This window comes from Petromyzon marinus, chromosome 18, assembly GCF_048934315.1.
Source record: "Petromyzon marinus isolate PM22_M1 ecotype Great Lakes invasive population chromosome 18, UKy_Petmar_22M1.pri1.0, whole genome shotgun sequence".
Taxonomy (NCBI): Eukaryota; Metazoa; Chordata; class Hyperoartia; order Petromyzontiformes; family Petromyzontidae; genus Petromyzon; species Petromyzon marinus.
The window spans coordinates 6,842,160-6,869,065 of NC_133684.1; the positions used below are offsets into that span (position 1 = coordinate 6,842,160).

The 26,906-nt window shown below is 50.4% G+C and overlaps 1 protein-coding gene across 1 annotated transcript; it reads left to right on the forward strand.

The window, feature by feature from the left end:
* The first annotated feature begins 1,683 nt into the window (after positions 1–1,683).
* On the forward strand, positions 1,684–24,373 carry KCTD12 (potassium channel tetramerization domain containing 12). Its single transcript, XM_076067840.1, has 3 exons — positions 1,684–3,016; positions 17,353–17,415; positions 19,061–24,373. The coding sequence occupies exons 1-3, from the start codon at positions 2,071–2,073 to the stop codon at positions 19,915–19,917; spliced, it is 1,866 nt and encodes a 621-aa protein (XP_075923955.1). The 5' UTR covers positions 1,684–2,070; the 3' UTR covers positions 19,918–24,373.
* The last annotated feature ends 2,533 nt before the right edge of the window (positions 24,374–26,906 follow it).

A 26,906-nucleotide genomic window follows, 5' to 3' on the forward strand; every position in this document is an offset into this window, starting at 1 on the left:
ACCGGTCCTGAGCTCTCCCAGCGCCCATATTTCATCCACTCGCACTAACCGGCGTGGTGAAGAGTGGCCAAACAACCCCCACGACAGACACGGGGTGGGGAGACCTTCAGCCAGCAGTGGATTAACAAAGGGCGGGCAATGAGTATTATTTTTGCGTGCATTGTATGTAATGCGTTGGATGACTCCATGTGCCCTCTCGTGACCTATATATATCAACATGCAATTATAAAAATACGCAATTCTCAAATCGAATCATGATTTTTTTTTTAAATCGCGACAATTCATAGCATTTCCGCAGATTGAATCGCCATATCTCTAACGTACTATATCTATCTTATTAAGCTTCAGCCTCCCGTAAATCACGTGACTTCTGTGTGGCCACCCCCACTCTGAACCCCTCCCCTCTCCCCGCCGCCCCCTGTGAAAACAGACTCTATTCCGTGCAGCAATGTCGAGGGAGGCCCTGATGATGCAGCTTTTTCCTCCCTCTCCTAATATATGCTGAAACCTTTGCTCCCGTTCTGCGTTCCTTTTCCTTTAATTTTTATCTTATTTCTCATTACTTCTCTTCCCGTTCCTTTTCCGTATCCCCATTCATTCCAACCTTGACTCTACTCCCCTTCCCCTGGTGTAGCCACGGGCACAACGTTGCTAGTACAGTGAAATTGCTCAGGTCAAGAGGTCATCAAGGCCAATATCTCTGATGCCTTGTGATATTCCCCATTAACCTGCTGGGATAGAGAGGTGTCCAGGAGATGGCAATAGATATAACAAGTGGGATCGTGAACCCTTCTGTGCGGACCTCTTATAATAAGGTTGTTTTCCCCTCCTATGGGTATGGTGGGTGTCCTACAGTTTCTCAGATTTCTTTCCACACAAATAGGTTTGTTATTTTATAAAAATTGAATCGGGTGAACAATCCAAACGAAGTGCCGGTGGTGCAGTGGGCAGCGCGTTGCGCTGTGCTATGAACCCGGCCACGTGAGTTTGATTCCTTGGCCATGGCTCTTAACATCGGTGACTAGAGCGATACAGTATCTGCATCGCGTTTGACCTTCCACCCCCCGGCCACCCGCTCTCCCCTTCACCAACGTGCACTGACCAGCGTGGTGAAGTATGGTCAAACCCCCATGAGCTACGCGGCGTTGGGAAACCGTTCGTCCAACGGGCGCTGCACATTACATACCGTTCATTACAATCAAATGTAGCAGGACCATCCAGAAACAAATAAAACCATAATACTCAGTGTGATATATAGATGGCGTAATAATGTTTTATTAATGACAAAGAGCCCCCTGCACCACGCAGGTTCGCCTTTGTCTACCCGGTGCTGACATTTACACATTGCACCAGGTACTCATATCAAGGCTGTGAGTGTGTGGAATAAATAATTCGTTATTAATTACACACACACACCCAGCAAGTAATCGTCTGCGTCTTTAGCAACGTCCGCCGCTGGTACCACGAGGTCGCTCACGCCTGGAGACGCAGCAGCAGCCGCAATAATCACAGCGTGAATGCGACTGGAGAGCGACGGCGGCTGGAGGGAGAGATGAAGCGACCCGCTTTCGTTAGCTCTCCCTCTCTCTTTTTAGCGCTCGCTCTTTCTCTCCCCCAATTGTCTCTCTCTCTCCCTCCCCCTTTCTCTCGCTCGCTGACCAATAGCGGCTTGTAGCTGCCCATCAGCCAATTGAGCCTCTGCCCACCCCCACCCGCCACTCGTGTAGCGAGAGAGAGAGAGCGAGTGAGAGAGAGAGAGTGTGAGAGAGCGAGTTGCGTTAAACGGCCGCCGATCTCAATCGCGTTCACATCAAGCCGGAGCTCGCATTCCGCACCAGCCCTGCAGCCTTAACTCCACAGCGCCTCCGGCCCGCGTGAAGCGGCGGTCTCTCCGCGACCCCGACACACACACATCCATCCACACGCACACACACGCACACATCGACTCTCTCGCACACACACGGACACACGTACGTCGTAGCCCTCCCACAAGTCAAAAACTACGCGTGCACCAACACCACCGACACAGCCGACGTCGCACACAAGTTACTTGACGCCGCGCGAGCAGCAATGGCCCTACCGGACAATGCCAACAAGCTGACCAACGGGGAGGCGACCTCATTCGCCGAGGTCATCGAGCTGAACGTGGGCGGCCAGGTGTACCTGACCCGCTGCGCAACCCTGGTCAGCGCGCCCGACTCGCTGCTCGGTCGCATCTTCTGCGGCAAGCCGGGCGGCGGTGGCGCCTCTCTGGGCGAGAGTCTCTCGCGGGACGGCAAGGGCCGCTACTTTATCGACCGCGACGGCTTCCTCTTTCGCTACATCCTCGACTACTTGCGCGACAACCGGCTCGTCCTACCCGAGCACTTCCCCGAGCGGAGCCGCCTCCAGCGCGAGGCGGAATTCTTCGGGCTCCCCGAGTTGGCACGCTCGCTGGCCCCGCGTCGCATTAGCACGCAGAACTCCATCACGGACGCGGACGCGTGCGCCAGCGACTGCGACGAGAGTTCGCCGTCCAGCGAGACGACGATTCGCGGAGGCGGCGTCTGCGGCGGCGGCGGCGGCGGTGGTGGCGGTGGTGTCATTGGGACGACCACGTCCCAAAGCTCCGGGCTGCAGTGTGGAGTCGCTGTCGGCGGTGGCGTTGGCATCAGCTACGAGCGTCGGCCCGGCTTCATCACGGTGGGGTACCGCGGCTCCTACACGGTGGCGCGCGACAGCCAGGCGGCGGACGCCAAGTTTCGACGCGTGGCGCGCATCATGGTGTGCGGGAAGACGGCGCTGGCCAAAGAAGTGTTCGGCGAGACGCTGAACGAGAGCAGAGACCCCGACCGCCCGCCCGAGCGCTACACGTCGCGCTACTACCTGAAGTTCACATTCCTGGAGCAGGCCTTCGATCGCCTGGCAGAGGCCGGGTTCCACATGGTCGCATGCAACTCTAACGGGTCCGCGGCCTACGCCGGCGACCTGAGCGAAGACAGAATTTGGACCAACTACACCGAATATGTCTTCTTCCGTGAGTGATGATGATGATGATCCTGATGATGATGCTGCGTAGGCACGTGGACTCTGCTTACTAAACTATAGACTCTCCCCCCCCCCACCTCCACAACCCACAACCCCTTCCCACTACAACCGCCGCCAATCCTCACTTCTCCTCCTCCTGTAAAATGACCCACGACCGCGCACCGCTAATGACCCGAGTTGAACTCCGAGCGCGGATGCGTGGCATCCCGATACTTCGTTGTGTGTCCGGTCGGCCGCGCCTACGTCTCTTACCCCGTCTTGTGAAGAACTTTTATCGTGTGGACCCGAACTGATCCCCTTTGCCCGATCCAACCAGATCCGATCCTCCTTTGTACTGCCTCGGTTCCTTGACTGCTGCTGGTGCTCCTGCTGATGATCATGCTGATGACGATGCCTAGATGCTTCTGACCACGTGCGTTCATGCGCCAGCGCTCGCCTTTATTATTGACCCCTGTGCAAGTGTCTCATCCTCCCTGTTTCCCACCCACCCCCTTCTTGCATACCCCCCCCTCCACGTCTTGAACTTCTGTTGCCTTATCGGCTGCGGCAGCGGCGTCAGGCGACATTCATTACGGCATATGCGAGCACTCTTATCGATTACAACTAAACATCGTGCTGTTTGTTGCTGGTCGCTTTTGGGGCGTGTGTTCAGCAGCCGTGGGAAATTGAAAGTCAGCCCTGTGGCATGGCCCTGTTTTAAAAAGTGGTGGTGGGGGGCATACAAATCACGGGTAATTGGGGGGGGGGGGGTGGAGGAGGAGGAAGCGACGGCCAATGTTAGACAAACTTTAAAACAAATTCTAAAACGCCAAACATTATTGGTTACGACGCGACCCCCCAGTGAACATTCCAACGTTGGGCCAACGTTGGGCCAACGTTAGCACGCGGTGGCTATGCACGCGCCCCTTCAATCCAGCGCTGTGGAGGCAGCAGCGAGAGTTGAAAACTCCCTTCCCCGTGGCCGTCGAGGAGGAGGAGGGATGGAGGTGCCCTTAACCCCCCATCCTGGCTCGCCCAGGAGAGGGCCATGCAGCCAGTGGAGTTTTCGCCGTCCGCTGTGCGTCTGCTACGGGGAAGATGAAGGTTGTTGCTGACCCCTCGCGCGCGTGGGGAGTTCTCCGGGTGCTCCGATTCACTCCCGCGAATCTAAAGACTCGTCGTTTAATTGGCTGAAAAGATCTTAACATATAACAACAACCTCCAACATAGCGGCAGGACCATCCTGAAAAGCAGCCCTGCGACTCAGTGTGGCTATTATGGATAAATAAGTCAACTCTAGTACTGTTATCACGTGGTTGGAACCTGTGGCCCAACGTTGGGCCAACGTCTGATATTTACCAAGCTCGTCATGCATTCCGCTCGTGCTCTCACCTCCCCGTGTACTCGACGGGGATGGCGACGGCTTCGGGAGGCCTTCGTGCAGCGGTGGATAGATCATAGCCGCTGGCGCTGATGGCGATGTGACGCCAAACGGAGCGAATACGAAGGGTATACGATGGGACCATGCCATGCCCTGTCGCGCATTCTGCCGTCGCTTTCACCTGCCGCTGCCGTCGTGTGTGTGTCGCGTGTGTGTGTATGTCGTGTGTGTATGTCGTGTGTGTGTCGCGTGTGTGTATGTCGTGTGTGTGTGTCGCGTGTGCGTATGTCGTGTGTGTGTGTGTTACGTGTGTGTGTCGCGTGTGTGTGTGTGTTACGTGTGTGTGTCACGTGTGTGTGTGTGTCGCGTCTGTGTGTGTGTCACGCGTGTGTGTATGTCGTGTGTGTGTGTCACGTGTGTGTGTGTGTCACGTGTGTGTCGCGTGTGTGTGTGTCGCGTGTGTGTGTGTGCCGCGAAGGCTGTGACGGCTAGCCGCTTGTCGCCATCGTCACTCGCGTTCAATATCGGACCAACGTTTTGAATATAAATGTTTAGAAGAGGGAAGCGGTGGTGGTGGTGGTGAAGGTTGGTGGCGAGTGGTGGTGGTGGGTTGTGATGGTGGTAGGTGGTGGTGGTGGGTGGTGGTAGGTGGTGGTGGGTGGTGATGGTGGTGGGTGGTGATGGTGGTAGGTGGTGGTGGTGGTGGGTAGTGGTGGTAGTGGGTGGTGGTAGGTGGGGAAGGCTCAGACCCCCTGCCGCCACACCGCCCCCTCCCCGAGGCGACAGCACGGCACACCTTGTCGCTGCCACGACTTCACAAACGAAGGAAACATCCCCACAGACAGATGCCACTTGACAGACATCTCGTTGACCTATACGCACATGCCATACACACTGTCGTCGCGTGGATCTAGCATGGGCCCTGGTGCAGGGAATACATTCCCCAGCCCCATACCGCCCTTCCCCACCATCATCTTCATAACCTGGCAACTTGGCCTCTCCTTCCCCCCTCGATCCCAGGGGCTCCTGCGCAGTTGCACCGCCTGCGCGACCTATGGCTCAGGCAAGCGGAGTGCCGAGGTTGCGTGTCCCGAGTTCCGAAGCGATACACGGAAACAATTCGCAACGGCGTTGCTGTTGCGTCATAATAGATCGATGGTGACGTCACTGTTAAAAAGAGGACATTTGTAAAAAAAAGAGCTTTATAGCTCCTCAGATTCCTCCAGTATGAATAAAGATTCTGAATACCTCTCATGCAACTAGTTATTTGGCGATGCTGCCGCTGCTGCTGCGTTAACAGTGGTGCACAAGCACAAACAACAACAACAAACAAAACACTCCCAACACATTCGTCAGTAATAACACTGTTTGCCTTAAAATTAAAACTATATATTGAAATATAACAGTAAGACGTTTCGGGCAATGGCCCTTTTTCAAAGTACACAAATGACGAATGTGTTGGAGTTTTGTTGATCGAAGTGACGTCACAATGTCGGACAGCACGTGACGAGCACAGCAACCATGCTTCTTCGATCGATCGATACATCGATTAAAAGTCGATGCTTAAGGCTCACGAGAGGCACCAGTGAGTGAGTCACGTGCAACAAGAGTGCCGTTCGCATTCGTACTTCGTCGTATGCACGCATTGGTTCACGTGACCCCCCCCCTCGCCAGAAACCGAGGTGAACAGATGGAATCAAGAGCAAGAATTGTAAAAAAAATATCTAAATAGGAAACAAATTATTGTTGGCGATGCTGCTGCGTTGGCAGTGGTGTACAGGCAGAAACAACAACAACTGAACAAATTTTACAGTCATAACATTGTAGGTTTGAATATAAAACATAACAGGCGACGTTTTAGGACAATTGCCCTTCATCCCAAAAAGGGTAACTGCCCGAAACGTCGCCTATTATACACTGAAATTAACGTCGCCCAAAGCGTCCGTTTTCTTTACAGGGCCACGCGTTGTGTTGATATTGACGGAACGCGTTAAGTTGTTCTTGTTGCTTGTGCACGACTGCCGACGCACGAGTAGCTGCACCAGCAGCACCACCACCACCACAGTGATTGAATCCACGAATAGACGACACCGTGTCTCGCTCTCCCGTCTCGGTCGCGAAGTCTGCTTTGCTCAACGAGGCCGCTCCCGAGTTTGGCAGCTCACAACGGCGGAGAGAGATTTACGCTATTGATCGTCGCACGCACGGCTTGATGCGTGCCGCGTCAACTCCGAAACTTTCGATATTAGTTTTGGCGAATCGCTGCGTCGCGACACCCTTACAACGCGCGTCTTCAGCGGCAACGTGTGACAGGAATCCCAGGATGCCTCGAACGTCGGGATGACACATCGCCACATGTGGAGCAGATGCCGAAACAAAGCCTTGCGAGATCACCAACTCAGCACATGCATGCGTCAATAACACTGTGTGTGTGGCATTAAAAGGGATATAATATATATATAAAACAGGCGACGTCTCGGGCAATGACCCATATGAAGAAGAGCCATTGCCTGTAACGTAGCCTATTATATATTTATTTTTTTAAGACCATGCAGCGTAGTTGTTGGCGAATGTGTTTAAGTTGTACAATGAGTTATGTTTGTTCATCACTGCAAAACAGCAGCAGCCACAGCAGACTACTTGCGAGATGACAGATATAAGAACCGATTTTCTTTCTTCCATTTGTAAGTTGCATATTCCCTTAAAATTATTTACGTGGCGTGGTTAGCCTGACGTGGTGTCAATGTGTGACGGAGGAAAATAACGAATAACCAATTCGTGACCAATATTATCCATAATAAAGGTTTTTTTTGCGTTAGGTCGCGTGCATATATTAGTGCGTTGTTAAACCCGCCACCACCCGCCTGATGATGCTAGTTTTAATCACCAGCAAAACGTTGTACTCGAATTGTGAATGTTGTGCGTTTACTCCCCAACACACATCGGTGTGCTGAAGTAGTAAATTATTTGGCACGTTGTGTTTACGTGATAAATCTTACGAATTGGCTGTGTCGGGTAGTGGCGGATTTAATAGGACATTTTTATTTAAGCACTGTAACCCCAAAAAAACCCCTTTATTATGGAAGATAACCATTATCAACAACAAACAAATAACGGACAACCACCAATACACAGATCATAAAACGCTGGGATTCCAGTACAACCTCTGAGAAACAGCTCGGCTTTATACGGATCAATATGTAATTCGTTAAACATGAACTATTGTGCCGTCTTATTCCGTACGTGGAATCGTTTCTCTGTACCTGTCCAGAGCTGGCGTTGTGTACCGCGATTTTGCGTGGGGTGGTTTCTTTTTTTCACTTACAGCTGCGGCCTGGTGATAACTGTTTTCGCGATGATGATGATGATACATTGGCATTGGTACACAAACACAGAAAACATCAGCAACAACAGCACAAACTCAAGGCGTCGGTCAAATATTAAAACAATATCCATAATATAGGGGGCGGGGGGGTAGGGGGTTAGGTTAGATCACGTAAAGATAAATGTGTCTTGACTTAAAGCTCTCGTAGATAGAAAAATAATATTTTTTTCCTGAGGACGATTGCTTGTGTTGCGATCGAAACGTCGTGATTTTTTTTCTATCTACGTGACTTTACCGAAAGACCACAAGAGTATAAATGTGTCGTTAAACCCCACCACCACCCGACACAGCCAATTACATTCATCCCTCTATTTAAGACCGAAACATGAGGATTTTGCCACCACTCTGGCTGCCGCCTGATGAGGCTGGCTGTAATCACTTGCGAAACGTCGTACTCGAACGGCACATGTTGTGGGTTTAACTCTCCAACATACAACCGGTGTGCTGTACTAGTATAACGAATCGACATGTTTTGTGTACGTGACAAACCTTACTAATTGGCCGGGTCAGGTGGTGGCGGGTTTAACGACACATTTATACTTACGCGATCTAACCCAACCACCCCCCCCCCCCTCTATTATGGATAACATTGGTCGCGAAAGCCTACTACGTGTTAAACAGATGTACAATTGGTGACGTTTCAGGCAATTGTCCCAAAACGTCGCCAATTGTATTTATATATACACTGTATGCGTGCGTGTGTATATATATACAGTACATATCTAAGGCAGTGCTGCTGACGACTGCGTTGAGCTTCATAACAACATATGTAACGGCCGACGTTTCAGACGATGGCCCTTATTTATGTTTTCCGTTGAAAGCTACACAACTCGGTGTTGATGACGAACGTGCTGGTTTTTCTGATCATGTGACTCGCTAGAAACACGTCACGTGTATATTATTTCACAGTAGCTCCTGATTATAAATGTGAACATTTAACAAAACAATATATGCATACAGTATAGCGATACTGCGTTTGGCAGTGTTGCAAAAGCACAAACAACAACACAAAAATCGACACATTTGTCAATAACACTACTCTGAAAAGTAATATATAGTAATTATGATAATATATGTGAGCCGATGCTTTGGGGCAATGTCCCTTCTTCTTCAGAGCACATAACTGCCTGTGATTGGATGGAATGTGTCTCCGCGTGTCTTTATTTCCTCCAATAATTTAAATTATAAAGGGCGTGGAGATGTTTATTCTTGTTCTCCTCTTGGGATAATATCTTATCCGTCCAATAGAATTTCCCATAACTTTTCCTATAATAAATGGCACTTTATGTACATTAAAACAACAATTATTATTCATTGTTAACCGGGTCAGTCAATGTAATTTACTGCACATCTCCCGTTTACAGCCCTTAGCCAGAGGAGTGAATTCCACATTCCTATGGCGGGTGAGGGGGGCGAGTCTATCCATAGCACAACCGTTGTTGACTTCCCAACGAAGTAGTATGAATTGGATCGACCCCGCGTCAAAGCAAACACATGGACTCTATTACAAACGAGTTCGATTCCAGAGGTCTGTTCATAAGTCGATTTGTTCGTAAGTCCAACTTTACTCTCGTCGATTCGAAACGTGTTTTACGGCATGTACACGAAACACGGGGAATGGCTTTACAAGTTGTATAATCTCCTGTAGATGTAGATGCCACTGGTTCTTCATGTTCTGCAGATGTAGATGCCACCACCGCCATCCATTGCGCGGCGGTTAAACTTACGACTCTTGGTCCGAACAGGCAACTGGACATACGAACAGGTTTGTTCGTATTTCTGAAAGTTTGTAAGTCGAAATCTCTTAATTAGAGGAGTCCCTGTACACGCAGAACTCTGTTCCGTGTCTCAACGTGAGAATAAAGAGGCACGCGGTAGTCCGTCGGCTTATATTGGCTGTCCAGACCAACGGTGTCCAGCAGCAGTTTCAGGAATCCCTGGTGATTGACAGGGAGTCACTGTGCAGGGCAGTCCGCCTGGGCTCCTTGCCCAGGTAACATGCAAAGATGGGAATGTGGTTGGAACCGTTGAACCAACGTTGGCCTAACCTTGTGGCAAAGTTTGCCCAACTTTGGTGCAAGGTTGGCTCAACGTTAGCCTAATGGTGGTCTAACGTTGACCCAACGTTGGCCTAACCTTGTGCCAAAGTTTGCCCAACTTTGGTGCAAGGTTGGCTCAACGTTAGCCTAACGGTGGTCTAACGTTGACCCAACGTTAACCCAACGTTGGCCTAACCTTGTGCCAAAGTTTGCCCAACTTTGGTGCAAGGTTGGCTCAACGTTAGCCTAATGCTGGTCTAACATTGACCCAACGTTGGCCTAACCTTGTGCCAAAGTTTGCCCAACTTTGGTGCAAGGTTGGCTCAACGTTATCCTAACGGTGGTCTAACGTTGACCCAACGTTAACCCAACGTTGGCCTAACCTTGTGCCAAAGTTTGCCCCACTTTGGTGCAAGGTTGGCTCAACGTTAGCCTAACGGTGGTCTAACGTTGACCCAACGTTGGCCTAACCTTGTGCCAAAGTTTGCCCAACTTTGGCGCAAGGTTGGCTCAACGTTAGCCTAACGTGGTGGTCTAACGTTGACCCAACGTCGGCCTAACCTTGTGCCAAAGTTTGCCCAACTTTGGCGCAAGGTTGGCTCAACGTTAGCCTAACGGTGGTCCAACGTTGACCCAACGTTAACCCGACGTTGGCCTAACCTTGTGCCAAAGTTTGCCCAACTTTGGTGCAAGGTTGGCTCAACGTTAGCCTAACGGTGGTCTAACGTTGACCCAACGTTGGCCTAACCTTGTGCCAAAGTTTGCCCAACTTTGGCGCAAGTTTGACTCAACGTTGACCTAACGTTGGCCTAACCTTGGCCCACCGTTAGCCCAACTTTGCATGTGTGCTGGGTTGTTGGGTTGTACCGTGTGGTCCGTGTCTCGCTACGTTTGTCGCTATACAAACACGCGTTCCTTCCCATTCTGACTGTCCGTGCACAACTGTATGCTGTTTACTGAGTCTATTTGTCTATGTGTTTATTTATATTGTGCATATACAGCATAATATACATCACCAGTCGATATACCTCCGTGTTGGTGTGTTAGTGTTCGTGCGTTGTGTGGGGAGCGGTGGCGCAGTGGTTAGCACACTGGGCTACGAACCCGGCGACCCGAGTTCTTTTCTCGCTCACGGCCAACATCGGTTGTGAATATCTGAACCTGAATCTGGGCCTCTCCTAGGTCGACTTAGCCTTAAATGTGTACTTGGTGCGGTGTGTAAACATCAGTAAACACTGGGGAGGCAAATTCGTCCGGGGGTTGTGTTAGCCATCCACTACCTTCGTATGCCGTACCAGCCTTCATAGGTACTCGTAAACAGCACTTGCCCCAACAGCCTTCAGATGTAGGCTACACGGGGGATCTTTATCTTTGCGTGACGTCTTGTGTGATATCTATGTGTGTAAGTGTGACGCACGTATACGTCACACTTAGTCATAATATAACAATCATAAAATACTAAATTAAAGTCCTTTAAATTTGAGTTATGGATATAATCGATGGAAGAAGAGAAAGGACCGGGAGAGGGAAGCGATGCCGGTACGGAAGTTCCCAAGATGGACAAACACGAGGGCACGGCTCAAGATGAGCAGCAGGAAGACAGAAGGAGGAGCGCCGGGACGGGAAGGAAGAGTAAGAAGGAATGACCGGGCTAAGATGTCAGGGCCTTGATGATGATCACGATGAGGGAGGAGGGAAGAGAGGGAGAGAGAAGGAAGGAGCGAGCGGAAGGGAGCTGCACGGAGGAGCGGCGTCTGTTTTCACAGCGGGCGGGGAGTGGGGAGGGATTCAGAGTGGCCACACACAGGTCACGTGATCTACTTGAGCTGATGTAGATACAGAATGAGAATATGTATTTATACTGCAGGAATCCGATGTGTTATAAAGCTCTTTTTTCACAGATGTCCAGTAGGGGCGGGTCAGAATGTTACAACAACAAACAACACAAAAACACGATAAGAGATACAATACAGAGGTGAAAGAGGGAAGAAAAAATACACGCACACATCAGAGACATCACCGATGATCGTTAGGGGAGAGGAGGCGAGTGGGCCTGGGCAAGACGCGTCGCGAGACGGAGATGATGTCCGACGGTCAATTCTTGAGACCTAGGACGGAGTGGCGGCCAAATGCGTCCGCGAGACGGAGCGATGATGAAATCAGCTCGTGTCCCGCAGCCGGATGGATTGTTGCATCTCCATCTCCCAGTGGAGAGTCGCGGATAGAATAGACGGAAAAATAGAAAGGACCGGATTTCGCAGAGATCTGCAGAAATCTTCCAGAGATCGACAGATCTCTAGAGATCTCCCATAGATCGAGAGATCTGCAGAGACATTCCATAGATTGATAGATCTGCAGAAATCTTCCAGAGATGGAGATATCTGCAGAGATATTCGAGAGATCTGCAGAAATCTTCCAGAGATGGAGATATCTGCAGAGATATTCGAGAGATCTGCAGAAATCTTCCAGAGATGGAGATATCTGCAGAGATATTCGAGATATCTGCAAAAATCTTCCAGAGATCGAGAGATCTCCCAGAAATAGAGATATCTGCAGAGATCTTTCTTAGATCGAGATATATCTCCAGATTTCCCCGAGGTATCTGAGAGAGAGATGGCGATGGCTTTGGTAGTTTTCCCTTCACCCAGGAGTGGATAGATACATCATGGCTTGTGATGGCGATGATGGCGGCGATGACGATGATGATGACACATGTGAGACGGAGCGATGAGATCGATACACGAGCCGGAGTGAGATGGAATTGTGCGACGTCGCGTGGCCGTGAAGGCTGCGGCTGTCATTTCGATGGCAGCGGTAACGATGATTGGTGGAAACAATAACTCCATTGCCCCTCGGTGCCTTCCAGGGTTAGTGGTGTCGAGCAAGGGACACCCGCGCATCGGAAATCGCTTGCAACGCCGCGCCCCCCTTCGTCAGGATAGAAGGAAATCCCATAGAAATTGTACGGATGATAAAAGGTTTAGGGCCTTCTGTAGGGCTTGTCGGGCCACTGGGGGCTCGGTGATGTTGGCTGGTGTGAGTCGCTGGGAGTGCGGCCTGGTCAGCATTGCAAACGCCGTTGATCGCGTGTCGCGCTATTTATTTACTGAGTTGTGTTTTGTCACGTGTTTCGTTGTTGCTGTCTTTCGTTGACGTCTGCCTTCGTCGGTGCATATCGTGGCATCGTTTTACGGTGCATTTGAGGTGCAGCCGCATGCACGGCTCTGTTCTAAAATGGCATTACGTTACTGTTATCGTTGTTACATTGAAGGCGCTTGGGGTCTGAAGATGGAGCAATACGCGTTCTCTACAACTGGACATCTGTTAAAAAAGAGCTTTATAGCTCATCGAATTCCTCCAGTATAAATACATATTCAGATCCGGGCGGGCAAAAGGGGGAACGCAAATGGGGAAGGAATTAAGGAAGGGATTTGGTTCCGAGCCCCTGCACCACCTTTGGAATACGTCTGTGAACATAAGTCATGGTCAATCCACTGCTGGATGTCATCATCATCATCATCGGCCATTGCTGGATGAAGGCCTGCCTTCGCAAGCCGATCCTGTGATGTAATAATCCATCCAACCATGCGCGCGCTGATTTCATCGCTCCATCTCCACGTTGGATATCCTGTCGGAAGCGCTCCCTCCCTTGGCTGCGCCTCCATCATCAGTATACCATCCACCCCCTCCACCTCCGATGAACACGGTTGGCTCCGTACGATGCGAAAGAAGTTCAACATGCTTACATTAACGCTTCGCTCAAACCCGCTTTTCTTCAGTGAATATCTTGGGACCTGGCGCGTGTTCACCCAATCCATCGGTTCTTCATCTTTCTGTGGCTCAGCTTAATTCAAATCATGCATCATTCTGCGGCTTTTTTGAGCACTTATTTCGGATTTTGGCGTCCGGGGATCGTGAAGCCGATGATTTCGGCGCTCGCGATGATTATGATGAAACGTAATGATGAGACAAAAAATAATCCCCGGGCTTTAATAACGAGGGTTATTGTCCTGCAAGGTTCATTTCAAGTCTCTAAAAAAAGTCAAATCGATTTCCTGTTCAAACAAGCATCTAATCGTTGGTGCTCATCTCCCATTTACAACCCTGCGGAGCCAGTGGTGGAAGCTACACATTTATTTTACGGCGGTATTTATACCCCCGACAGAGCGGTATTTATTTTATCGACCCCGGAGGGAGGGATGATGGGCTGAGACAACCCACCCAGAACCCAGGATTTGACCTCGCGACCTCCCAATTGCTGCGAGCCGTTCGCCCTACGACTGGCATCTCGGAAATTGCTCCAAATCGGGCCATGAATTCGGGTGAAGGGGGCGCCGATTGGAATGGAACGGAGGGAAACTGCTGGCGCGTGCTGTTGGTGTGGGGAGTGGACGCGATGTTGCCTGAGGCGGCTACTCGACGTCGAGACCCGTGCGGCTCGGACGAGGTGGTGGTAGAGGTGCTGGTGGCAAGTGGGGAACAGTGGCGCAGTCGTTAGCGCACTGCGCTACAAACCGGGCGCTCACAGCTAATATAACAGTGACGAATATCTGAACCGGTCCTAGGCTTCCCCTAGGTCGACTCAGCCTCACATGAGTACCTGGTGCGATGTGTAAACATCGCCACTCGGGAGACAAAGGGGGCAGACCGTGGTGCTGGCCACCTACCCCCTCGTGTGCCGTGCCGGACTTCATAGGTGCTCGCTAACAGCACTTGTCCCAACAGTCTGTTAAGGGTATACGGGGGATCTTTGGTGGTGGCAAGAGAAGCGATGAGGAAGTCATCATCAAAGCAGCTAAACGCGTGCGTGAGAGTGAGTCGAGATCTCTCTGGAACTGGCCATGATCACGGAAACATTCACATATACACACGGACACACAACCACGCTCTATCCACTGCTTAACCCAAGGCGTCGCCACCCCTAACCACCCATCCAGCTCTGTATGGGTCTACACCTGAGTTTATGGGTCTCTATGTGAGTTCATGGGCCTCCGTCTGAGTCTACGGATGTGGGTCTATGGGTCTCGATGCGAGGAAGTGCGGATGATCAAGTCCCTCCCAGGACACGTCGCTAGAAATGCACGGGTTTTGTCATTACTCGACATGTATCCATCTAAATCTAAGGGCCCTGCCGGAGATCACGTGACTCGTGTGTTGCCACCCCCATTCTGCATCCCCTCCCTTCTCCCTGCAAAACAGACGCCGCTCCTCCACCGTGCAGCTCACTCCTCCCTTCCTTCTCCCTTCGCCCTCTCTTCTCTCCTTTTTTACGATCAGAGGAAACAAGAAGATGCTCGGTGTAGTCGGCACTTTGCTTCTTTCATCAATTAGTTTTTTTTTATTTTTAATGCTTTGCTTTATGTGACCCCCCCTTTTTAAATGAAAGATTTCACAAAAGATTTGTACGCTCTGCTCCCCTCTCTCACGGCGATAGCAATGTGGAATTTCCACACGCGGCTTGGAGCCACGAGCGGAAACAAACAAGCCGTGTCGCATTGCTTGTGTTGAGCTGTGGGTAATAAACAGTGCACTGGTGGTGGGTCTGGGGGGCTGGGGGGGAGTGATAGCACTGCGCTGTGAAACCGTCCACCTGAGTTCCATTCCCGAGCATGGCTCACACGAGTGGCGAAGGAAATCTGAATCTATGCCGAGCCAGCCCCTCCCAGCCTCCACTCACCCACACACCGCAATTCTCCGAACTCCCCCACTTCACCAACCCGGCATTGACCCGCGTGGTGAAGTATGTCTGTCCAACGACTCTTCCCCTCCCCCCGCCCCCCCATGACCGACACGACCGTGGGGAGGCCCTCGTCCAGCAGTGGATCCGAACAAAGAATCGCGCGTTCGTATTCTGATTGGAATGATGACACAAGTCGCCTTGGTTTGGTCCGTCACTAGGGCGACTCGGCGTTAAGTGGGTGGTGTGTACGGAGGAGATAGGAGCGAGACTCGGGGAGTGGCTCGTGGCGACCCCCCCCCCTCCTCCCCCCAGGCCCCCCCCCCTTCCCCTCTTGCCCCCCCCCCGCCCTCTACTCACGGTTTAACGGCACAAGAAGGGACATGCAGAGCACGTGCCGTGTTTTCGGATGTTGTTGGTGTGCTTCTTATGAGATTGAAGTCCAACGGACTTGTTTGTTCTGTACACAGCATGAAGAACATCCTCGATGTTCCTTTGACCGCGTCCGTGTTCATTGATGTTTAACCCCCAAAACACAGCCCCCATCCATCATCACCATCACCACCCTCCCAAGCCTTCTCACCGACATCATCACCACCATCACAACCATCTCCCAAACGTTCTCACCTCCATCGCCACCATCATCATCAACCATCACAATTCTCCCAAGCATGTCAGCACCACCATTGTCAACATCACCAAACTCCTAAACCTTCTCACCGACATCATCTACACCATCACCACGATTACCACCATCTCCCAAACCTTCTCACCTCCATCGCCACCATCATCATAAACCATCACAAACCTCCCAAGCATGTTAGCACCACCATAATCAACATCACCAAACTCCTAACCGTTCTCACCGATATCACCTCCACCATCACCACAACCACTATTACCACCATCTCCGACCTCCCCAACCTTTTCACCTCCATATACCCACCATCACTTCCATCACCATCATCACCACCACCACCTCCCGACAAAGACAGGCTTTGCCCATCGCCCATCAAACTCTGCTCGAGACACGCCCTGCCCAATCCCGCTAAACATACCAATCCGATCTCCAGACTCGTTGTATATTTGTAATCTGATCCAATGGTTCCTCTCTGTCTCTGCGTCTCTCAGTGTAATTACAAGCATACATCTTTTCTGCCTTGCAGCTCGGTGCACGGTGTTCGCCTTCGTGCAATTCTCGCCGCAAAACTTTTGAGCGGAAAGGAAATTCGCCCTTGTTTCATGTGGCCAGTAAGGAGTGAAAAATGTGCAGGCAACCTTTGAAAACGAGCAGCTTCATTCACAGACGGGGGCGTCCCGGTCGCTATTAATGTTCCGAGCCGGCGTGACGGCGCACGCCTGCGGCCCAACGATGTTGAGGCCAGGGGGTTGGTGGATCACGCAGAGAGATCCCGTGGCCAGGAATGTGACAGTGCAGAGGGGGAGGGGAATTCAGGGTGGGATGTGGTCACACACAAGACGCGTGATGTACGCAAATATTAAATGTTCGACGCCGTGAGGGCAATGGATGTGATTAGGCAAGAGGAGGCGGCGATATGTAATAGCCTAGGGTGCGACCGTGCGAGACGCATCAAACATTGGGCCCCACACAACCGATCGCTGCACCCCTGAGCTGATGATAATAATATAGTTACTACTGCACTGGATGTACGGGAGGCTTGAGCTGACTTCAACGGAGAGATATGTAGATGCGAGGCAAGGGATTCCGAGCGGGGGTGGACACACACAAGTCACGGGATTACGAGACGCTTGAGCCCATTTAGATAACGTGTGTGTGTATATATGAATGAAATATTGACTGCGAAAAATCTCGACGTGTTTCTGTTTCCTCCTCCGATCGCAGGACCCGGGTCTCACGGAGATGGGGGATCGTCGCCAGGAGAAGCAGCCCGAGTCAGGCGGCCAGGTACGGGCTCTGCCCTCCCCCGCGAGTGGGGCCCCCTGCGACGCGGGTTCCCTCTGGAGGGAAACCGGAGCACCCGGAGAGAGAAAACAAATAAATACCCACGCGTGCGAGGGGGCAACACTGTATCCCATACACAGGGGACAGGTGCTGTTAGTCCACACTTTTGCTCTACTGCTATCTGGTTGCAAGCCAGATCGTGTATGTTGAACTTCTTTCGCGCTGTACGTGGCCAAGCGTGCTTAATTGGAGGTGTGGGTGGAAGGACAAAAAACTGAACACTGAAAGCAGTTCCGAAGGAATGAGTGTTCAATCCAGATGATTTAAAGGTGCATAGCTGCAGTGCTTTTCCTAATATCTGAAGGAGGAGCGTTCCAGACGGCCGCAGAAACGCATCCGAAAGCGCGCGACGCGGTGGCCGGCACCTCGATGTCGATGGCCTGCTTCCCGCGCGCCGTCTACGCGAATCCACGATTATCAGTGGAAACATAGCTCGATAGCGTGTCGGATTTTTCCGGTACAAAATAAACATTCTGATTCTGAATGGGGAAAAAAAAACACGAGTCCCGAAGCGCCAACGGAATGAAGGAAAGAGGCCCGCGCGAACTTGGGTTTAATTCGCGTGCAGTCAATGGGTGCGATCCGTGTAATGTTATGTAAGTCTGTGTCAGGCATGCGGGAACGCAAGTCGATAGAGGGTGGGGGCCTCGTACCCCCAACAGCCCCCCCCCCCCATTAACCCCCCCCGCCCATTAACACCACCCCCCGCCCACCACCAACAATCCCGTGGGATTACGCAAGAGTTAATAATCTGCACAGGCGGAGCGAGGTCGCGCCTTCTGAGCGCCGCCGTTCATCACGACCGTTCCGCACTCTCCCCCTCTCCGTGCTCCGGCGAGACGAGGCTGATTTACATGATGGGGGAGTTGGGGTGGGGGGTAGAAGGGGGAGGGGGCTGCGGGGAGGGGGAGGGGAATGGGGGATCGTTATCGAGTTGACTGTCGCCGCGCGAATGTAAATGAGTGATTGTGTGTGACCCCGTGAATGTGCATTGCGCTTTGTGTGTGTGTTGTGTGTGTGTTGAGTGTGTGTTGTGTGTGTGTTGTGTATGTGTGGTGTGTGTTTTGTGTTGTGTGTGTTGTGTGTGTGTTGTGTGTATGTTGTGTGTGTGTGTTGTGTGTGTGTTGTGTGTGTGCTGTGTGTGTGTGTATGTGTGGAGCGGTGGCGTAGCGGTTAGTGCGCTGCGCTACGAACCCGACGGTCCGAGTTCGATTCCCGCTCACAGCGAACACCAGTGACGATTATCTGAACAGGTTCTGGGCCTCCACTAGGTCGACTCAGCCGCAAATGAGTACCCGGGAGACAAAGGCGCCCGGGCGTGATGCTGGCCACCCACCCCCACTTGTGCTGTGCCGGCTTTCATAGGTGATCGCTAACAGCACTTGCCCCTAAAGTCGGTTATGGCTACACGGGGGATCTTTGTCTTTGTTAATCAACACCATGGACACCCTTGCAGACGGGATGTTCCGTGCGAAAGGATTTGTTTCCAGGTGACTACATCTTATAAATATTACATTTCACGAACACATGACACACGGGCACGGTTGCAAAAATCTCTTCTCAATTGCAAAATCTCTTCTCAACGCAGAGACGACCCCCCCACGGAGCGCCGAGACCCCTGCCGCTGCTGCCTCCACGGCAGGCGCCGACGCCTCTCCCGAGTCCCCAAAACCCCACGGACCCCCCAAAGTGAGGGGTTCCACAGGGGACCCTGCGAGGGACAACGGATCCGTGGTCCAGTTCGGTCCGAGCGCGGGGTCCGGAGATGGAGGACGAGCTGGTGGTGGTGGTGGTAGAGGGGGAGGAGGAGGAAGCGAAGGAGGAAGCGAAGGAGGAGGTGGCGACATGAGCAAGATGGGATATTCTATGGCAGAACAACAACAACAACATCAGCAGCAAGGGGCGCAGGCCTCGGGTCTGCACAGCAAGGAACCGCTCGGCCGCATCAAAGCGCTCAGCAAACGCCGACACAGCGAGAATCAGCACGTGCTGGGGACGGGGGGCCGCGTACCTCCGTCGGAGGGGCACGGCGAGGTCCCCCACGCCGTAGACCCCAGCGACAGCGCTCAGCGACCAGAGACCATCGTGCACGTGCAGGGTGGGCGACGCGACACCCGGAAAATGAACGCCGCTCTGCGGGGCCTTTCAGTCCAGGAGACAGAACGAAGAGACGCGAGTGCTGTTGCTGATGCTGCTGATGCTGGTGCTGCTAGTGCTGATGATGCTGCTGGTGCTCTTGCCGGTGGTGGTGGTGATAATGGTGGTGATGATGGTGGGGGTGAAGAGGTGTGCAGCCAAGCACGCGGCGAAGATGTGGAGCGAGTGTACATGGAAGACGCTCTGCGCAAATGCATCGGCGAGTACAAGAGGATTCGAATTCCCAAGAAGTTCAGCGAGAAGCGGCGCCAGTGGCAGGCGAATTTACTCTCCAAGTACGAACTATGAGCGGCCGACGTCCTGAACCCAACTTCGATTCGATCGCAAACGGAACACCGAGCGGATTTACCTAGCGTCTGTCTCTGGAAGATGTGCGGAAGCAGTGCACGTATTTGTTGCCGTTGTGTTTTTGTTTGAGAGGAGGAGGCGAAAGTCAGTCGTAGGCAGAGGAGTGGAGGTAGGTCCTGTGCCTCGAATTAACCAGGAGCAGGGAGCCGGTAGCACGGATGGATGGGGGAAGTGAGTTCCTGGCTGTGGCAGTAGAGGAGAACGAGCGACCTTCCACTGAGCAAAGGTTGACCTAGAGCGGAGGAGAGTGCGTGGAAGGGAGTAGAGTGAGATGAGAGGGGAGAGGTAGGAGAGTGCGTGGAAGGGAGTAGAGTGAGATGAGAGGGGAGAGGTAGGAGAGTGCATGTGACAGAGGAGAGTGAGATGAGAGGGGGGAGAGAGAGGAGAGGGCTTGGAGGATAGTAGAGCGAGATGAGAGGGGGGTATCTTGAAGACGTGAGCCGTTGCGTGGTCCCAAGGGAGGCTTGGAAGGAGCCAGACTGCTTTACTCGGGTGGTTGATAAATTGACTCTCAAGTTCAAAATCTGAAATCATTAAGTTTGGCAATTGAATGTTCACAGGCTAAGATCCTGATGACAAGAATGGTTGTGCGCCGTAAAACAATTATGACGCGTCATCGGGCAGCCTCGGGTGGTTAGATTTCATTTCATCGAAATGATTTAATTTTTTCTGTTGTTTTGACCCCAGTTATATTCCCATTCCGCTTCGTTTCTGTGCCACGGCGATGGAGATACTCCTTCGCTCCGGAACTGTCGCGGCGAGCGGCCCACCGCCACCCTGTGTGAGAGAGAACGCGGCCCCGGGAGACGACGACGACGTCGAACCTGCGCCTGATGTCCGCGAAGGGCTCCGTCGGCATCTCTCTCTCTGTGTGTGTCTACACACGAGGAGTCAGTCGCAACAACGCGCGCCGTCGAACCCCCCTGGCGTAGACTGATCGTCGTTTGTGGCATTCAAGGCGATGGTTTCATCCCTCGGAAGCTCGAATGTCGCCCGATTGATGTCGGTGCGCGGCACGAGAGTTCGTGATGCGTTTGCTTTGTGCGTGCGGTCATTGGGCGACACTTGAGAAGCTGCTTTAACCATAACTCGGTCTGTGTTAGTCCACGAGTCTCTTTGTAAGCCTGTGGATCGCTATGTGAGTCTACGGTTATCAGTGTAACTGTAAGTTTCTCTGTGTGAGTCTGTGGTTCTAAGTATAACTGTAATGATCTCTGTGTCAGTCTATGGCTCTCAGTATAACTGTAATGATCTCTGTGTGAGTCTATGGTTCTCACTATAACTGTAATGATCTCTGTATGAGTCTATGGTTCTCAGTATAACTGTAATGATCTCTGTGTGAGTCTATGGCTCTCAGTCTAACTGTAATGATCTGTGTGAGTCTATGGTTCTCAGTATAACTGTAATGATCTCTGTATGAGTCTATGGTTCTCAGTATAACTGTAATGATCTCTGGGTGAGTGTGTGGTTCTCAGTATAACTGTAACGGTCTCTGTGTGAGTCTATGGTTCTCAGTTTAACTGAAATGGCCTCTGTGTGAGTCTATGGTTCTCAGTATAACTGTAATGGTCTCTGTATGAGTGTGTGGTTCTCAGTTTAACTGAAATGGTCTCTGTGTGAGTCTATGGTTCTCAGTATAACTGTAATGGTCTCTGTATGAGTGTGTGGTTCTCAGTATAACTGTAATGGTCTCTGTATGAGTGTGTGGTACTCAGCATAACTGTAATGATCTCTGTATGAGTGTGTGGTTCTCAGTATAACTGTAATGATCTCTGTGTGAGTCCATGGTTCTCAGTATAACTGTAATGGTCTCTGTATGAGTCTATGGTACTCAGTATAACTGTAATGATCTCTGTGTGAGTGTGTGGTACTCAGTATAACTGTAATGATCTCTGTGTAAGTCTATGGTTCTCAGTATAACTGTAATGATCTCTGTGTCAGTCTATGGCTCTCAGTATAACTGTAATGATCGCTGTATGAGTGTGTGGTACTCATTATAACTGTAATGATATATGTGTGAGTCTATGGTTCTCAGTATAATTGTAACGGTCTCTGTATGAGTGTGTTACTCAGTATAACTGTAATGATCTCTGTGTGAGTCTATGGTTCTCAGTATAACTGTAATGATCTCTGTGTGAGTCTATGGCTCTCAGTATAACTGTAACGATCTCTGTGTGAGTCTATGGTTCTCAGTATAACTGTAATGATCTCTGTGTGAGTCTATGGTTCTCAGTATAACTGTAATGATCTCTGTGTGAGTCTATGGCTCTCAGTCTAACTGTAATGATCTCTGTGTGAGTCTATGGTTCTCAGTATAACTGTAATGATCTCTGTATGAGTCTATGGTTCTCAGTATAACTGTAATGATCTCTGGGTGAGTCTATGGTTCTCAGTCTAACTGTAACGGTCTCTGTGTGAGTCTATGGTTCTCAGTTTAACTGAAATGGTCTCTGTGTGAGTCTATGGTTCTCAGTATAACTGTAATGGTCTCTGTATGAGTGTGTGGTTCTCAGTATAACTGTAATGGTCTCTGTATGAGTGTGTGGTACTCAGCATAACTGTAATGATATCTGTATGAGTGTGTGGTTCTCAGTATAACTGTAATGATCTCTGTGTGAGTCCATGGTTCTCAGTATAACTGTAATGGTCTCTGTATGAGTCTATGGTACTCAGTATAACTGTAATGATCTCTGTGTGAGTGTGTGGTACTCAGTATAACTGTAATGATCTCTGTGTGAGTCTATGGTTCTCAGTATAACTGTAATGATCTCTGTGTGAGTCTATGGTTCTCAGTATAACTGTAATGATCTCTGTGTGAGTGTGTGGTTCTCAGAATAACTGTAACGGTCTCTGTGTGAGTCTGTGGTTCTCAGTATAACTGTAATGATCTCTGTATGAGTGTGTGGTAATCAGTATAACTGTAATGTATGAGTGTGTTACTCAGTATATCTGTAATGATCTCTGTGTGAGTCTATGGTTCTCAGTATAACTGTAATGATCTCTGTGTGAGTCTATGGCTCTCAGTATAACTGTAAGGATCTCTGTGTGAGTCTATGGTTCTCAGTATAACTGTAATGATCTCTGTGTGAGTCTTTGGTTCTCAGTATAACTATAATGATCTCTGTGTGAGTCTATGGCTCTCAGTCTAACTGTAATGATCTCTGTGTGAGTCTATGGTTCTCAGTATAATTGTAACGGTCTCTGTATGAGTGTGTTACTCAGTATAACTGTAATGATCTCTGTGTGAGTCTATGGTTCTCAGTATAACTGTAATGATCTCTGTGTGAGTCTATGGCTCTCAGTATAACTGTAACGATCTCTGTGTGAGTCTATGGTTCTCAGTATAACTGTAATGATCTCTGTGTGAGTCTATGGTTCTCAGTATAACTGTAATGATCTCTGTGTGAGTCTATGGCTCTCAGTCTAACTGTAATGATCTCTGTGTGAGTCTATGGTTCTCAGTATAACTGTAATGATCTCTGTATGAGTCTATGGTTCTCAGTATAACTGTAATGATCTCTGGGTGAGTCTATGGTTCTCAGTCTAACTGTAACGGTCTCTGTGTGAGTCTATGGTTCTCAGTTTAACTGAAATGGTATCTGTGTGAGTCTATGGTTCTCAGTATAACTGTAATGGTCTCTGTATGAGTGTGTGGTTCTCAGTATAACTGTAATGGTCTCTGTATGAGTGTGTGGTACTCAGCATAACTGTAATGATCTCTGTATGAGTGTGTGGTTCTCAGTATAACTGTAATGATCTCTGTGTGAGTCCATCGTTCTCAGTATAACTGTAATGGTCTCTGTATGAGTCTATGGTACTCAGTATAACTGTAATGATCTCTGTGTGAGTGTGTGGTACTCAGTATAACTGTAATGATCTCTGTGTGAGTCTATGGTTCTCAGTATAACTGTAATGATCTCTGTGTGAGTCTATGGTTCTCAGTATAACTGTAATGATCTCTGTGTGAGTGTGTGGTTCTCAGAATAACTGTAACGGTCTCTGTGTGAGTCTGTGGTTCTCAGTATAACTGTAATGATCTCTGTATGAGTGTGTGGTAATCAGTATAACTGTAATGATCTCTGTGTGAGTCTGTGGTTCTCAGTATAACTGTAACGGTCTGTGTGAGTCTATGGCTCTCAGTATAACTGTAATGGTCTCTGTGTGAGTCTATGGTTCTCAGTATAACTGTAACGGTCTCAGTATGAGTCTATGGTTCTCAGTATAACTGTAATGATCTCTGTATGAGTGTGTGGTACTCAGTCTAACTGTAATGATCTCTGTGTGAGTCTATGGTTCTCAGTATAACTGTAATGATCTCTGTATGAGTCTATGGTTCTCAGTATAACTGTAATGATCTCTGGGTGAGTCTATGGTTCTCAGTCTAACTGTAACGGTCTCTGTGTGAGTCTATGGTTCTCAGTTTAACTGTAATGGTCTCTGTGTGAGTCTATGGTTCTCAGTATAACTGTAATGGTCTCTGTATGAGTGTGTGGTTCTCAGTATAACTGTAATGGTCTCTGTATGAGTCTATGGTACTCAGTATAACTGTAATGATCTCTGTGTGAGTGTGTGGTACTCAGTATAACTGTAATGATCTCTTTGTGAGTCTATGGCTCTCAGTATAACTGTAAGGATCTCTGTATGAGTCTATGGTTCTCAGTATAACTGCAAGGATATCTGTGTGAGTCTATGGCTCTCAGAATAACTGTAACGGTCTTTGTATGAGTGTGTAGTACTCAGTATAACTGTAATGATCTCTGTGTGAGTCTATGGTACTCAGTATAACTGTAATGATCTCTGTGTGAGTGTGTGGTTCTCAGTATAACTGTAATGATCTCTGTGTGAGTCTATGGCTCTCAGAATAACTGTAACGGTCTTTGTATGAGTGTGTGGTACTCAGTATAACTGTAATGATCTCTGTGTGAGTCTATGGTACTCAGTATAACTGTAATGATCTCTGTATGAGTCTATGGTTCTCAGTATAACTGTAAGGATCTCTGTATGAGTCTATGGTTCTCAGTATAACTGTAAGGATATCTGTGTGAATCTATGGCTCTCAGAATAACTGTAATGATCTCTGTGTGAGTCTATGGCTCTCAGAATAAGTGAAAGGATCTCTGTGTGAGTCTATGGTTCTCAGTATAACTGTAATGATCTCTGTGTGAGTCTATGGCTCTCAGAATAAGTGAAAGGATCTCAGGGGCCGGTAACCTGCGGCTCCGCAGCCTCTCGCCGCTCTTCCCCGCACTCCTTCATGACGTTAGTTTTCATGCATTACGGCTCTTGAAATATTGATGCTTTTTTTTGTGTGTTACCGATTTCGAAAATAAATGCATCTTGCTATTTGGTTGCCGACCCCTGTGCTCGGATATCCCCTTTGCCTCACGCCCGTGAAATTCAACGTTGACTTCTGAGTTTATTTTTTCAACTCCGTGCGCTAACCGCTGTGCCACCGTTCCCCGCTGCACTACCCCCCCCCCCCGCCCCCAACCGCTTCCCTCCACCTCCTAATTGCGTGCCGCGCTCAGCCCGAGAGAACAGTGGGGGCCGGGTGCATTCATCCTCGTGAATAGCGTTCCGCCGTAATCATTATCCTGTCACGAGGTGCGCCTCTATGCATGTTGCGTTCGTACGTGCAGGGGGAGCAGGAGTGTCACGGTTAGCGCTACGCTGCGCTACGAACCCGGCCACCCCGAGTTCGATTCCCGGCCACGGCCGACACCGGTGACGATTATCTGAACCGGTCTTGGTCCCCCCCCCTAGGTCGACTCAGCCTCAAATGAGTACCTGTTGTGTCAGCATCGCCACTGCGGGAGACAAAGGGGGGGGGGGGGCGGGCGTGGTGCTGGCCACCCACGCCCTCGTGTCCAGTGCCTGCCTTCACAGGCGCCCGCTAACAGCACTAGCCCCAACAGTCTGTTCGGGCTATACGGGGGATCTTTGTCTTTGCCGGGTGCGTAGAAGAGTGGGCGAGAGCAGTCCAGTATTGTCGGTGCTTAAATGCGCACAGCCAAAGCCACTGCTGTTGGATTGCACTTATATGCGCCCGCGTATTACGCTTTCGACGAGGCGCTCCCTGAGGTTGCAAATTAATGAATAAATGAATGAATAAATGAATGAATAAATGAATGAATAAATGGCCTCACGGCGTCGCGAATGTAAATCCGAATTGAGCTCTGAATCTCGTCATACCTTGGAAGTTAAGCGGGGGGGGGGGGGGGTGGAGGGGGTTTAAGCCTGGAGAGCGCTGTGGATGGGCCATCGTCAATGTGGATGGGCCATCGTCAATGTGGATGGGTCATCGTCAATGTGGATGGGCCATCGTCAATGTGGATGGGCCATCGTCAATGTATGTCAGGCCGGGGGCTTGTGAAGGCTCCGTTACGTTGTGGGCGGCCGTCGCCAATGAAGCTAAATCTGTTGTTGGGACTGTGTCGCTATGTCCCCAACCCCCCGCCCCCCCCTCCCCCCTGGTATCTATATTCACCACCTTCAACAGCGCAGCACCGGCGAGCATGCTTATTGTTAGGCTCGCTTGTCCAGGAAAGGCTCACTGGAGTCTCAGGACTCTTTTGTAGGAGGGTCCTGTCGCAGCAGGGCGGGGGGGGGCGATGGTCGCTCTGTTCTCTACTCAGAATTCCAAATCTAGATGTTTGCGGCGTAACTGTTTTCAGTTGTGGCACACAAATGGCCTACTCCTGCGAACGACGCCACGGAGATCTTGAACGGCCGCTGTGATGCAGACGACGCGTAGAGTTTTCGCGGTTTAATGCACAGACACCGTAGTGTTGATCAGGGCGGCCGCTGGACTCGAACCGTGAACTTCTGCAACAAGCGGCCGAGCGCGCTATACCGCTGCACCATGCAAGGGGGTGGTGCACTGGGGAGACAAAGGCGGCCGGACGTGGTGCTCGCGTACAGCACTTGCT